Source organism: Protopterus annectens, chromosome 2.part1 (assembly GCF_019279795.1).
Source record: "Protopterus annectens isolate FY-2018-M chromosome 2.part1, PAN1.0, whole genome shotgun sequence".
Classification (NCBI taxonomy): domain Eukaryota; kingdom Metazoa; phylum Chordata; order Ceratodontiformes; family Protopteridae; genus Protopterus; species Protopterus annectens.
Genome location: NC_056729.1, coordinates 1,435,253,895 through 1,435,270,029, shown reverse-complemented (window position 1 = coordinate 1,435,270,029; position 16,135 = coordinate 1,435,253,895). Strand labels below are relative to the sequence as shown.

At 39.5% G+C, this 16,135-nt stretch overlaps 1 protein-coding gene across 4 annotated transcripts in view; it reads right to left on the bottom strand.

The window, feature by feature from the left end:
- SH3BP2 (SH3 domain binding protein 2) overlaps positions 1–16,135 on the bottom strand; it is a 128,029-nt gene that overhangs the window by 76,104 nt on the left and 35,790 nt on the right. For 3 of the 4 annotated variants that reach the window (XM_044062901.1, XM_044062903.1, XM_044062904.1), the window contains exon 2: positions 2,072–2,214. In XM_044062901.1, coding sequence (XP_043918836.1) covers positions 2,072–2,214 — 143 coding nt within the window. The remainder of the gene's footprint in view (positions 1–2,071; positions 2,215–16,135) is intronic. The other variant, XM_044062902.1, reaches the window with a different exon arrangement.

Below are 16,135 nucleotides of genomic sequence, written 5' to 3'. Positions count from 1 at the left end.
GTAGTGAAAGAATGTATTTTGTAGTCAGATTAGATGCTTGTGTGCATTCTGAGATTGGTGTCTTAAGACTGGGAAGACCTCCTTTAATTGTTCAGGGGCCTAGGAAGACCACAATTTGTTTAATGTTTTCAGTTGTGAATACTGAACCACCAAGAGAAGTCTCAGGCCCTAGAAGAAGTGACATGAATAGTGGCCAAGATGATAACCATATAGAAGATCTGAAATATGAAGTAAACATTGTGGCATCTCATACATTTTAGCCTGAGAGGAAGACACAATCCTCCTGATGCCCAAATTGATAAAGGGACAGTATGCATATCAGTGTTCATGTGTACATACTGCTCATCCATTTGTGCATACGTGTTTATGTGTGTGTGTGTGTGTGTGTGTGTGTGTGTGTGTGTGTGTGTGTGTGTGTGTGCGTGTGTGTGTATGTGTGCGTGTGTGTGTGTGTGTGTGTGTGTGTGTGTGTGTGTGTGTGTGTGTGTGTGTGTGTGTGTGTGTGTGTGTGTGTGTGTGTGTGTGTGTGTGTGTGTGTAGATGTGGATGGGGAGAATACATTACTAAATGCAAGGTGGGGTGCAAATATGGCATGAAAATAGAGTCTGGAAGTACTTTGTTTCTAAGGAAAGAGAGAAAGTGTGTGCATGTGTGTCTGCATACAGTGGGGAACTAAAGGAGGAGGGATAGGATAAACAAGTTTGGGGTGGTCATGAAAGAATTTGGAGGTAAAGGAATATCATTAATGTAAAGGTCGTTGAGGGGGGCATATGCTAAGGTTGATAACAGCATTTTGGATTGTATTAGACAGACTTTTAATCACTTGTGGCCTTCAGATATGGTCATATACTATTTCTTAAGTTGAAGAAATGAAGAAATGTCACTGTTTTCCTCTGTGGGAGAACATCAGTAGCTGAACCATTTTAGGCCTGTTCAGACAGGGTGACCTGATGAATTGTGCCTTCAGTACAATGCATTGACTCTTTACCACTTTATCTTCACCTCTAATTTAGAATGCAGTTTTAAATGGTTTTACAATATGATGTGAGTTTTACATATCTCCAATCTGAAAGATGAAATTGAAGTGGAATTGCACCTTTTTTTTTGTGACGGTCATAGCCCATCCACATTCCCCATGCAGAGGGATTCACCTATCTTTATGCACTTTCTTAATATAATCACTCTTAAGACTGCTTCACCTCCAGGAAAGGAGAAAGTCCTACACTCCCAAAGAGCAGAGTTTTTCTTTCATTGGCAGTCACATCTCCATTCTTCATAGCCACTGTATTCAATTGTTTGATACTGTAAACCTTAAAAAGTAGATTTTGACCTGTACATCAAAAGATAAAGTTTGTTTTTATTTTGTTTTGTTTTGTTTTATATATAATATTGTACTTTACTTTCGAGGAGCTTTTCTCCCCGGGCCTCTGCTGAAAATGGACATGTATCCAGCTGGACTAGCCCGGTCAACAAATGTAAAATAAAAATAAATAAATAAAGAGAAAAAATATTCCTATTCTTTCTGTCTAAATTACTGTCATTAAACTGCACTGGAATAATATTTTGAATTTTACAAGGAAGGAACAAGAATACATTCTCTTTTTTATGTCAGAGGTTGCAAATGTAGCCTATATATTCATTTAATTGAAAAAGCTGCATCTGATTACATTTAATGATTGGTAAGACTGCATTATTTGCTTATTTTCTTATCCAGGTAGACCAAACACTGTTCGTTAGGACAGACAGAAGCTCTCAAGAAGTTAACTTGATCAGGGCCTCACATAATATAAGTGGGGGGAAGGGGGGACAAGCAGCAGTCTTGCTTTACAGCCCTTCACTTTAATCACTCTACTGTACTGCCACTGAAATACTTAGCAAGAGCAGTAAAGTAGTCAAGGAGACAGTTTCGTCTGGCTAATTGGAATGAAAGCAAATTAAGACACTTGTTTGTCTAGTAACACGCAAAGAAATGCATTGCTGCACAACATGAAAACATTTTTTAGTGAGATTCTTTGAAAGAAGTTATGCATTCACCATATCCCATCACCGGCAGAAGTATAAATCTACTCACACTCACATTTTGAAATCAGCTGTGTGCCACCCTTTTTGTGCAGGTATCCAGAGAAGGTAACTCCTCCATACAGTGTCAGTAGATTCTGGGCGCCAATGGCTTTCATTGGAATAGGCCAGCAGACATCACAGGACTCCATGCTCCTTAAGGGAAAGAGAAAAGATGACTTATGAAGAAACAGCATTTTCACAAACCATTTTTTTTTCTAAATGTATATGCAGTCAATCATGTAAGACTCTTAAGACCTAGTTGCCATGTTGTATCAGTAGGCCTTTCATAAAAATGTATTTTTGTTTTGTACTTAGTGAGCTATTTTTAAAACTAATGCTTCAAAATGTAACATATTTCAGAACAAATACTTCATGTGATTAATAAACTAGGTAAACAAGTAAGACAATAATCTGCAGTTTTATTACAGTCACCTGGGTGGGAATTCCCAGATATGCTCAGAATTAGTCCAAAATGACAAAAAATACACTGATCCCACAGACATTGCCAACATCCTAGCTGACAGGTTCAGCACAAACTTCTCCCCCCCCCACCAAAAGGGCAAATATCTATCCCAGCAGAGTGCTGCCCCCCCGACATCTCAGATGCTCAGGTGGGAGCCGCCCTCTCCAAAGCAAAAAACACAGCATCAATGGGACCAGACGGTGTCCCAGGCTGCGTCCTACATGAACTCCAAGAAGAGCTAAACACAAACATAAAACTACTGTTCAATCTCAGCCTTACTACAGGATATGTACCCAAAGAGTGGCGTACAGCAACAGTGGTCCCTCTCCACAAAGGTGGTGCCTCAGCGGACCCTGGAAACTATCGCCCCATAAGCCTGACTAGCTTGGTCTGCAAAGCTATGGAAAGGATCATCATGGACCTCATAAATAAAGATATTGGGGACCTACAGACACTGGATCCTACCCAGTTTGGCTTTGTTAAGGGCAGATCCTGCCTCTTAAACCTGGTTGACTTCTTTGAAACAGTCACCAAGGCCATTGACGAAGGGAAAGTGGTCCACACAGCCTATCTGGACCTCGCAAAAGCCCACACAATACCCCACTCAGGCATTATAGATAAGCTCACCAGCTTAAATATAAACCCCTATGTCACTAGATGGGTTGTAAACTGGCTCAAGGACAGAACCCACATGGTTAGAATTGCTGGAGCCATGTCAGACTCCAAACCAGTTACAAGTGGCGTCCCACAAGGCTCAGTCCTGGGACCTCTCTTGTTTGGTATATATTTCTCGGAGGTACAGGCCAACACGGAAGGACTGTGGCTGACCAAGTTCGCAGATGACTGCAAACTGGGCGCCATAATCGACTCTCCAGCCGACACAAGCATCCTCCAAAAGGGCCTCATAGAAACAGACAACTGGTGCCAGAGCCATGGCCTCAAGCTAAATGCCAGAAAGTGTATAGTCATCCCCTTTGGCAAAAACAAAGTGCCCACAAATTACCACATAGGTGGTAATCCATTAAGTACAGAAGAAGTCATTAGGGACCTGGGGACCCAAGTTGATAGCAATCTCTCATTTGACAACCACGTGGCTAAAGTGGTTTGAAAAACATTTTATATAGCCCACCTAATCATGAAGGGATTCACATCTAGATTAGGGGAGGTCATCGTGCCTCTTTACTCATCCCTCATCAGGCCCATAATTGATTACAATGCCCCTTTTGGGATGTACCTTACCAAACACCTGCAGCAACTGGAAAGACCCCAAAAGTACCTCACCAAGAGGATCAAAGGGCTCAAACAGATGCCATATGCTGCCCGGTTAAAGAAACTCCAGCTCTACTCAGTGGCATACCACCTGCTCAGAGGTGACCTGTGCCTGATGTATAAGGCCATGTCCAACCCAGAATTAAGGGACATGCTGCACCTCAAAAAATCCAAATCCAATCGAGCTACATGCTCGAGAGACTTGAACCTCAGCACTGAAATAAATAGGACATGCTGGAGGGACAGATTCATAACCCAGAGGCTCCCTTCACTATGGAATAAAATCCCAGTCCAGGTTAGGCAGAGTCCCTCATTGACTCTCTTCAAGAGGAATCTTGATGAGTGGATGGGAGATCATAGGTTTATCCCGGGTATCACTTCTGTGTCACTGTTAGACAGAGGCACAGTATACTAACCTCGAAAAAGGGCATAGCAAAATTAATTTAAAATGGGTGGCGAAAGCCAAACATACTCGGGCTAGGCTTATAAATGCCCTAGGGCAGATAGCCTAGTATGAACCTATCAACCTTGTTTAGTGCTGTCTCTACAAAACAGCTGAGGTGATATTTCCATTTATAAATGTAATCAAACAGTAAAACAAAACAGGCTACAATGTGGCAGTAAAACAAAATGTTTCTTCTGTTACTTAAAGTGTACAGTAGCACAAACCACAAAGGCAAAACGTTACCGCTTTTGTCTGTCAGTGCACATTTAACATAAGTAAAAGAACATGCAATTATAACTACTTCCTTAACTGCTCATTTGGAAAGCTACAGTGTTAAAAATGAGCTGTGTTGTTCTTCCTCTAATCAGTGAAACGTGGAAGTGTTTTTTTTCCTAACCATGTTAAGAAATATCATATTGGAGAAGGGCATCACAGTTGTTGCTAAAAGGTACAGAGCAATAGGAATGTCTTTCCACCTCACACTACTTAGCACAGATACTTATGCTGCTGTCCCCAGACTTCAGAACTGTATTTTTTGTGTCACTGTTCAGCACCAAGAGTTATGCATGAGTGCATAAATCGATACTTTATACCACACTTGTGTGATCCTTAGTGTTTCATAGATATTCTGATCAATGTCTGAGTACTTTAACTAGTATGTATTAATGTAAAACTAAGTTTCTGTCTGACTCGTGTAGCATTTCAAACTGAAGGTCAGATTGCTGAATTCAGAAAAAGATGATGGGATCATGAAGTTGCTAGTAGGGTAGAGATCTTACTTCTCTATTTCTGCACTGTAAAAACTGACAGCGAAATGATTCAATGTGTGACAGGAAGTACTTTGCACACTATTACCCACAAACAAATTGGGAAATGCATGAAAGAATTTTGTGCTGTTTGTTGAAAACACCAGGGAAAATTCCTTTCATATTTTGCAAATCATGCCTCAAAGTCATTTATTTCCACGTGAGCAACCAGTACAAGAGTACCAATGTCAGTATTAGCAGAAAGGACTCTGATACTTCATGTGAAGGTGACATACTTTATAAGTACAGCCAAGTCTTGGACTAGCCCAAGGTAGCACACTCAGTTCAGGAATTGCCACCATCTGATGGATTTGTCAAGTTAAGAGAACTACCACTCTTCTAGCTGTCGAGGACTACAACTAAGACAGGAATGGAAGCTGCCTGTGACCTGAACTTTTAACACTTTACCAACACTACTGACCACAGATCCATAAATCATCTGCCACAGGCATTTCTAGGATAGAACACATGACTCACTCTTGACCAGAGAGAGAGCCTACAGTAATGCTGTACTTCATCAAGTCCCTGAATCAGAAACTGATATCGTCAACTGTTAAGAGGCCTTATCACTGGTGGTAATGTTTCTTTTTCTCTGGCCTCCTCACAGTGCTGGGGTTCTTTTCATAGTCCTTCAGGGTACATGGAGCTAGCTGGCAATTAAGTATTATTAAATATTAAAAGACTTCTCCAATGTTATTACTGTAATGACAAACTTGTAAAGAGAAAGTGAGGCAGTGTGAAGTGTCTAAGCTTTTAAAGTCATTAGTTCATCAGACTTAAACTTAATTTCTGCCTGCTGTCTGCGTGGCTATGCTGATTAATGTATGTCTTTCAAAGCTGTAAAACGCTTTGCATTCTCTCACGTTTTTGCCTGTAACTAGTAGTACATGGAGCAGATAAAATGCCGTATGTCACAAAGAGTTATGACTGGGTTTCTCTGATCATAAGTCCTATTATGTGTTCTCAACATGGGTGTCAAGAGTCACCCTCAGACTTCGATTTGATCCACTCATGAGCTGAATTTCTTTGCATCCATGTCTTGAGCATGTGAATTGGTTATGATTAGAGATTCAATCAGAATCCTCTACATTCTGTGCTAGGAATCTAAAAGCAACTGTTATTTGCAACAGAATTTGATGGCTATATGAATAAAGAGTTATTCACAGATTTATTGATTGTTACATTGCTAACAACCCGTGGGGGGGGGCTTTCTAAGCCTAGCGATGTTTTCCTGAAAGAATAACAATGTCCTGTATTCAAAGAGAACATTGACAGCCAGGCATTTATAAGATACCTTATACCTTATATACCTTATACCTTAAGGATTTAACCTTAAAGAATATCTCTCCACACAATGGATATGCCCATGTCGTGAACCTGACTAACTACATATCTCATACCTTCTAGTCCCATATCCCTAGCCCATTTCCCTAATTGCAGATCTCTAAAATCTCTCTTTCCTTATAACAATTTAGGAAGATTCTCCGATTTCAGTCTATTTTCCAGTAATATAACAAAATCAATGTTTTGTGTATAACCTCCTGTCTGTCCTTGTCTTATATAACATCTATGTAATTTTTCATTCCTGCATATGTAATCTATATTCTCTTTGTAGTAACTATACTTTGAATTTTGTAATTTAAACATGTACTTCCATTTTGTATTGGAGCTTTTCTCCTCGGGCCTCTACTGAAAACGGATATGTATCCAGCTAGACCAGCCCGGTTAACAAATGTAAAATAAAATAAAATAAAATAAAATAAAAAAAAAAAAAATACCATAAGAAACATGGGTCCCAGGCCCGGTGTATTCCTATTCTCCATCCACTGGTCTAGGATGCTCTTAAACTGGGTAATAGATGAACTCAGCTTCACGTGGATGGGAATCCTGTCCCATAGGAGGGCAGTCTCTGGGACACACATCTGTCTCTCCAGCTTGTTGTTCTAGAATTTATAGACTTGTATTCATGGAGGCTTACATTTCTCAGATGTCAACGAAATAGCTTTTACAGTTAATTTATTAATGACATACGTTATTAAAATAATGTATATGCTCACAATTAAAAAAAAAACGCTTTAAGAGTGTGACTCAAACCTGCAAATTCGATATTCTTATTATAGACATAATAAATTGTATAACTTAGTGGTTCTTTTAAAACAGTGGCGTTTGGCAAACTTGGTCCCATTAGCAAATCAGAAGGGAAGGTACTCAAATCTGTAATATACATTGAAGTGAGTGCCTATGTCAGCAAGGCTAGAAGAGTCTAGTCAAGATCTTGACTGGTCTTGCTTTACAGGGCAGCAACAGCATCAATTTCAAACTGTCCTTCACAATCTTAAACATTTTTATTCTCTGTTAGTTATAATTTGACTCGGAGTCGTACTTCTTCCTAGTACTGGTCAGTGCATGTTTTCCTGTTTCATTTGTGAAGACAGGACAGTTGGTATCTGGTGTGCTGAACTAATGTAAATAAACCAGCTTGCAAGATGTAACAAGTACACTGAACCATCAACAGAGTTAGTAATGCTGTTTGAGGTATGAGGCAACTGAGAGCAGTTAAAAATATACCATGGGAACAGGAAAGTTTGTTAGAAGTAGTGATAAAATGTTCCACAAAGTACTACTGTTGTCTGCAAGTACAAATGTACCATTGGGATTTAAGGGGTGTCAAGAGAATGCATGCTTGGAAGTTGTAATGTGGATAGGGCAGATGCAGGATGTCCAATGCCAATTTCTGAGTGTCAAAAGTCACTGACTTACAAAATAATCCTAATGGGAAAGATGTTTCTAGACTCATAAGAAGAAGGTGGTTTGCTGGCCTGGACCAACTTACATGCTTATCAATCCAAGAGAGAAGAGTTTTGTTACTAATTGTTCAACTACATTACGGGTAAGAAATGCTATAGCCATCATACTTTCCCTGCAACAACATTTTGCTGTCATTTGTACTACTCTGGTTACAAGTTACAGAGGGATATGGAAAATGTTAGACATCAGAGTGAAGAAACTACTGTAAAGAGTAATGGACATCTTTGTTTACACAAATAAATGATGCTGTTAAAATTAGCTGCCCTTTCAGATGCATGGGATTCAGATTGTTCAGCATCATGTACACACATAGGCACACTTCAGTGATGTTAAAAATAGCATGCCAACCTGCATGGTGAAAGAACTGACTTAGCATTATGGTGCCCTTTCTGACTTCTACATTTAGTCAAGCCAAGGTCATACATGCAGCTTACATTTCAGTGGTATTTCCATCTGTCATTATTTGCTGAAGATCAACTCCTCATATCCTATCTATTTACCCATTACTAAAGAGGGCAGGTTGACTCCGCCCACTGCACCACCTTAGTAATGGGTGTTAACCTTAACCCTAAAGCTCCAAAGTAGGATGTTTTGAATCCTTCTGTCCAATTAAACCAGTGCTGCGTTACACAAGAAGCCATACAGGATGCAGATGAATGAAATGCATGGCTGATTCTAAGGATGCAGAGATTTGTCTGCTTATCATAACAATGTCAGATTACTAGGATTGCTGCCATGCATAAAGAACACGAATTCTCTAAAACATGGTTTTTGTGTACTACATCTTAGTGTGATAATACACTGTGTGATACACAAGCAATAATGCCCAACAGGGTGTGTTACTGTGTAAATAATGCCCACGCATGGGATTTCTATTTTATTACTATATTATTATTATTTTCTAATAGTTTTGATGTAAAAATAGTTCCTTTGCCTAATGTTTCAAACTTGCTATAGTATATGTAAATGGTGTTGGAGGAAATATTTTACATTGAGAATATTAGATTTTCAAAAAAATGTCCAGGTATTTACCTCACTTTCTTTTGTCTCTTACTCATCAAATATGTAGTTTATTGGGAGTCATTGAGCATGGAAATCAATAAATAATGACATACATTTGAGTTTCAAACTATATTTCCTTCAGAAAATGCATATTAACAAATCCTTTTATTTTAGCAACTTTTTAATTTTATATTAGCAATGATTAAAATCTGTTCCTATGTTTTAGCTTTTGTTCCCCCATAGCTCTTAACCTCTAAGCTGAAGAAATGTGGACAAATTACCAAATAATGAGGGGACAAAAGTCTAAAATTAGGGCCATATTTTATATATAGCTTCATAGGTTCATAGGTTCATAATAGGCTATCTGCCCGAGGGCATTTACAAGCCTAGCCCATAATTTTGTGGCTTACGCCACCCCTTTAGTTTGGGGAACTATGCCCATTATTTTGCTGTGCCTCTGTCGAGCAGTGACACTGAGGTAATCCCTGGGGTATATCTGCGATCTCCCATCCATTGGTCAAGATTCCTCTTGAACAAGGCCAGCGAGGTGCTCTGCCTCACATATACCGGGATTTTGTTCCACAGCATAGGGAGTCTTTGGGTGATGAATCTATCCCTCCAGCACGTCCTATTAATAGCCGTGTTGAGGTTTAAGTCTCCCGCCCTTGTGGCTCTGATGGATCTAGATTTTTTGAGGTGAAGCATGTTCATCAAATCTGGGTTTGACATGGCCTTGTATGTCAGGCACAGGTCACCTCTGAGCAAGCGGTAAGCGACTGAGTAGAGCTGGAGTTCTTTCAGTCGGGCAGTATAAGTCAGATTTTTGAGACCCTTTATCCTTTTGGTGAGGAACTTTTGTGGCCTCTCCAGCTGCTGCAAGTGTCGGGTTAGATACATTCCGAATGGGGCATTGTACTCAATCATTGGTCTGATGAGTGATGAGTATAGGGAGACTATGACCTCCCTTGATCTAGATGTGAATCCCTTCATGATAAGGTGGGCAATGTAGAAGGTCTTCCTAACTACTTTAGCAATATGGGTGTCGAATGACAGGCTACTGTCAACCTGGGTCCCCAGGTCCCTGATAACTTCTTCTGTGCTCAGTGGATTGCCACCTATATGGTAGCTAGGGGTAACCTTGTTTTTCCCGAAGGGTATGACTATGCATTTCTTGGCATTTAACTTTAGGCCATGGCTCTGGCACCAGTTATCCGTTTCTGTGAGACCCTTCTGAAGGATATCTGTGTCAGATGTGTTTTCGACTACGGCACCCAGTTTGCAGCCATCTGCAAACTTTGTCAGCCATAACCCTCCTGTGTTTGCTTGTACTTCGGAAAAGTAGATGCCAAACAAGAGTGGGCCCAGGACTGAGCCCTGTGGGACACCACTTGTGACAGGCTTTGAGTCTGACATGGCGCCAGCAACTCTGACCCTGTGGGTTCTGTCACTCAGCCAGTTTGCAACCCATCTTGTGATGTATGGGTTAACATTTAAGCTGATGAGTTTTTCAATGATACCCGAGTGGGGTATTGTATCGAAGGCCTTCGCCAGATCGAGGTAGGCTATATGGACTGCCATTCCCTCATCAATGGCCTTGGTGACTGTTTCTAAAAAGTCAACCAAGTTTAAAAGGCATGATCTGCCTTTGACAAAGCCAAACTGGGTTGGATCCAAAGTCTGCAAATTCCCTATGTCTTTATTTATGAGATCCATTATGATCCTCTCCATGGCTTTGCAGATAAGGCTTGTCAAGCTAATGGGCCGGTAATTTCCAGGGTCGGCGGAGGCACCGCCTTTGTGAAGTGGGACCACAGTCGCTGTGCGCCACTCCCTGGGTACGTATCCAGAGGTGAGACTACGATTAAACAGCTGTCCTAACTGCGGGTTTAATTCCTCGTTGAGTTTGTGGAGCACACAGCCGGGGACACCATCAGGTCCCATGGATGCTGTGTTTTTTGCCTTGGAGAGAGCAGTTCTCACCTGGGCGTTTGAGATGTTTGGGGGGCTACAATCGTTTGGTATAGATATCTCTCCTTTTGGGGGGGAGAAGTTTGCACTGAACCTGTCAGCCAGTATGTTGGCAATGTCTGTAGGATCAGTAATCTTCACATCATTATGAACTAATTCTGAGCATATCTGGGAGTTTCCTCCCAGGTTTCTAACATAGCTAAAGAAGGCCTTATGATTGTCTTTTGAGTCTTTAGCTATTTTTCTCTCAAAATTTGCTTTGGATGATTTTATGAGAGCTCTTAGCTTTTTACTTATAGTGATCAAAGGTGTCTTGCCTTTTAAGGATTTTGCTCTATCTTGTAGTAGCTTCCTCCTTTTGTTGTAGAGTTTGTTTATGGCTGGGGTCCACCAGACTGGACGCTTGCCTTTGGTACAAAGAGTCTTTGTTTTGCTTGGGATTGCCTTATCCATGCAGTCCTGCAGGTGCTGGTAGAAGGCATTTGTAAGTGATTCAGCGGCTTGAGTACTGTTTTCCGGCTCGGGTCCTTAAAGGAGACCACACTAGTCTTTAGAAGTGTGAAGTTGGCTTTCGAGAAGTTCTTTACTGTGGTCTTTTTTATTTCAGGTGGGGGTGGGATGAGGACCTCCAGCGAGATTAGTTTGTGATCTGATCTCAACAGTGAGGGGTATACTTCCGGTGTTGAACATTGTGCTCCCATGTTCGTGATAATGAGATCAAGTATGTTTTCTCCTCTTGCTCTTATAAACTTAGAAAGTTGCTAGAATAACAGGATTTGTATTGGCATGCATGTTCTAAAGGATATGATGTTTAAGACTCAAATGTATGTTGCCATTCTGTAAAAATTGACAGTTGAGACGCATGGTCCCCCATTTATTTTAGGCTTTAACCAGATTTCTTGAACTAAAAGGCTGAGAAGTACGCATATCTCTTTACTGCTGCTATCACTGGACAATCACTCTCACTTTCTCACACACACACACACACACACACACACACACACACACACACACACACACACACACACACTCTTCCACATTCATGCACACAAGTATGCATACACTCACAAATGCAGACAAAAACTTAAACATAACACACACATATCTGCTTTTGTACACACAAGCACTCATACACTCAACACTTGCAGACAGAAACTTAAACCATATACATGCACACACGCGCGCACACACAAACACACTTTGTTTTTTTAACATTCTATATTTATTTTAATTTTACACTTACGAAACAGCAAAAGCACTGCTTATTGAACATAAAATAATGGTGACCGCCAACTTCCTTACTGTTGAAGCTTTACAGCACCTTAATTTTGAGTGGGCATTATCTGTACATTAACAATCTGCTGTAGAATGTTCATTCTGCAGTCAGGGTGCCAATGTATGGTTCACTCATTCACTTGTGTGTTGAATAACATTCGCTTGTTTGTTGTGAGGAATATGTCCAGAAACTAAGTGACTTAACCTCATGAGAGTGGTAGTATTAATGATATTACTCAAATACTGGGTGCTTTACTGTCATGATGGCCAGTTTTTGTGCCTGACAAGGCTACATGCTCACTTCCAATGAAGAGTTTTGAAGGCTGTGGGTTCTATCTCACCCATCGTATGTTTTAGGTAAAATTCCAGTAATGACTCCAGACGTGCTACATGTTGGTTGGCTGATGCTGCAAACCAAATTTCCAGAATGTAATAATACCTTATTGTGGATATTTCTAAGGCTCACACACTTGTCTGGAACGTTATGTGTATACAGGCTGAGTGTCTTGGTCTAATTTCACCCAGTCACTGTGAGTACTGTTTTGGGTCATTACTAAAAAAAGTAGTTCAAGTCAGATTACCTAATGAAAACTAAATAAACAGAAGATTTGGCAGTTGTATTATTTGTAAACATTTTTGAATAACATTTCTTTGAAGGGAAGTAGGGAACTAATAAAAGAAAAATGTCATTTGGCTAAATTATGTTACATTAAATGTTGGGAGAGATGCATACTACAGCATTGGAAATGTCTATAACCAGGGAGAGGTGTGCAGAGGTTCTCATCCTGTAGCACCTTTTACTGAAATTTGTTTTAGGGAGTATTCCTCCAAGAAGTGGCATTCAGCAAAAACATGATGACAAGCAGAACCTCAACAAAAGAGTCACCTTGAGTGGTTAATTTCCTGTTATATTAATTTAGTCTATGATAACCAAATGTAGAACATGTCCTGAAGACTTTACATTTACATTTATGTATTCTAATTAGAAATGTATGCAACACCGAAGTTCTGTTTAGAAAATTATGCAACAGCATAAAGTGTGATTTATAAAGTATTAGATTAGAAATCCATGTAGTACAGCAGAATTACAGAGACAAACTTTCTTTAGAGGAGAATGTGTCCCACGTGCAGAGAGCTGGCGGACAACTCTCCAACACCCGAACAGATTTTTTTTTTTTTAAGATGAGTAAGAGAAATTGTAACAAATGTTTAAGTAATGCAGTCAAACACTTACCTATGTCAGTTCAGTCTGGAGCATGACTGTACCTTGCTTACAATCCAGACTATGCTGCATGATTTTTATTTGTATAAAATATTACAGATATAAACCCTAATCAGTGAAAAAGCATGTAAAGAAATTCAAAGGACATAAGTTAGATGATACAGTAAACACACACACACACACACACACACACACACACACACACACACACACACACACACACACACACACACACACACACACACACACACGTGTCACCTGATTATCTACAAATCTATCAAATCTGCTGGGCATTGTCTGTACTCATACAAGGTTGCTAAGGCCTGTAACCCCTAACCCCTTACCCCTATCCATCAGGCGAATAATCTCCCTCCTATCTTTCAAAACCACTTTGAAAGACTTCCTAGCTAAAATCTGGCTTTTTTCTTGCTCAAAACCAGGTTAAATTATATCACTTAATGTGAACAAGAGCCCTTTCATTCCTTGTATCTCTTTACTCTCCCTTCATCACTTACTTCCTTACTTCTCTCAAATTCTCTTCCCTGACTTTCTCTCTAAATATACCATAAACCTGTTTTCTCTCACTTCATATGGCAATTCCTGTTTGAATTAGACTAACTTACCATTAATTTCTCTACAAATTGTCTAAAATGTCTCTAAATATTAAATGATTATCATAAAACTTGATTCTTAACAAATGTTTATGTCTAACTTGTTATAATTATTTAAACTGCAGATGTTTTTGTTTTATTTTTGAAGTTTGTAAAATTATTGTTCTTAAAATGTTTTGTGATAACTTGGAGATTTTCTCCCCAGGCCTGCACTGAAAATAGTCTTCTACCCAGTCCAACTTTCCTGGTAATCAAATATCAATAAATCAATCAATCAGTCAATAAATAAATAAATGTCTAAAACTTATTAACTTTCCTTACTTCTCTTCTTATCCTAACATATATACCAAAACATTAAATTCCCTTAATGAGATTAATCATATAAACTAAACTGCTCACTACTGACTTTACCTAAACAAATACAGTAACTGTTCATCTGCGTCGACTGTATGCTTTATTAAAATAAACAGCTCAAAAAAACTACTGTGTGAACTGCAAACACATATAGCTTAAAACACTAAATATATCATCCATTGATAGAGTTACGTTTGCGATAATATGCTGATAATATTATAGGGTGAGACTTCAAAAGAATTATATTAAATTTAGTCATCCTGTTTTAGTAAGTGAAATGATTATTGAAGACTGGATTTGCACACATTTAGGTTAAAAGTCTAATACTCACTGTACAAGTAATAACCACTAGAAAAAAATGCAAATGAAAACAGGGAAAATACATAACGGAAATGCACACTAAAGGGACTTTTTGGTACTAAATATGTCACTCGTCACACTGCAAGCTCATTCATTAAGTGATTTGAAATAGGTTGCTACCTTTCCTGTTTGACTTTTACAGTATTATAGTCCAAGCTACTTCTTAATAGTGGTCAGCATTCACAGTACGTAAACATTTTTCCAGTCTGAAGAAATGGAACACAAGCTTAAAAAATCCTAGGTTACATAAAAAGATCTTTCAGTTGCTCAAGATATTTCCTTGAATGTTTCTTCTACCAGCTCTCATGTTACTGAAAAGTTTATCATTATCATGTCCTCTGCCAAAAAATTGTTGAAAAATATTCTAAAACAACTGATTTTATGTTAATGTTATCCATTAAAGATATACTCATTTGTTCTAACAATTTATGGCATAAAAAACATGAATATACTTTTTGGGGTGAATATTTATAGGTTTACTTGCTAATTAAACTGATTATTTGTCTACTTCCAGTTGTTTCCCCTGGACGGTCCTGGAGCAGACCACAAATGAAACACAATTAAATGCAAGCTTTCTTTATAATACGCATTAGTATAGTATCTGATCTACTAGGACACTGATTTGGGTTAGTAACAGAACATGTATTTACAAGAAGCGATGAAATACTCCATTCATCAGTCTAGGCTATTACAGATCTACGCATTCATTTTCTGACACTTGATTTACTCTGTTCAGGGCCACAGTAGATGGAAATACTTTCCTAGTATGAAATTGATATAAAGCAGAGGACCAGTCCTTTGTAGTGCACACAGACACACACACCCACACACTCACACCCACACACACACACACACACACACACACACACACACACACACACACACACACACACACACACACACACACACACACACCCACACACACCCACACACACACACACACACACACACACACACACACACACACACACACACACACACACACACACAGCTGTAGACAGTCTAGGTAACTGGCAATTTACCGACTGGCATTTCTCTGGTACCTGGGAGAAAACTGAAATCCTCGGTGAAAACACATGCAGAAAGAGGGAGGGCCTAATTACTCTGCACAGAAGATATGCTAGTCAGAAATCAAACCAGACAAGCAAGCAGTGGGAGGCATCATCTCTAACATGACCGTGGTACCACCGCATACATACTTACTGATGTAGACACTGTACGAATATAGAGTTTGAGTGCAGCTGCTCATCTAAGGGACATGAACCAGAAATGATTATCTCCATTAGGTAGTACCTTAACTTCCCATGCACCTGAGCCACCTGACTAACTCACTCATCCTAAAGTGTAATTCAGCTGATCTCGCCATTACTGCTCTAATTCCATTACATATAATCTAGTCCCCTCTTTCAACATATTGCTCTCCTAACCTAGCTACTGCTGCCCATATCTCCACCGCTTCTGCTCCTCCTACTTTAACTCTATTCTCCCTTT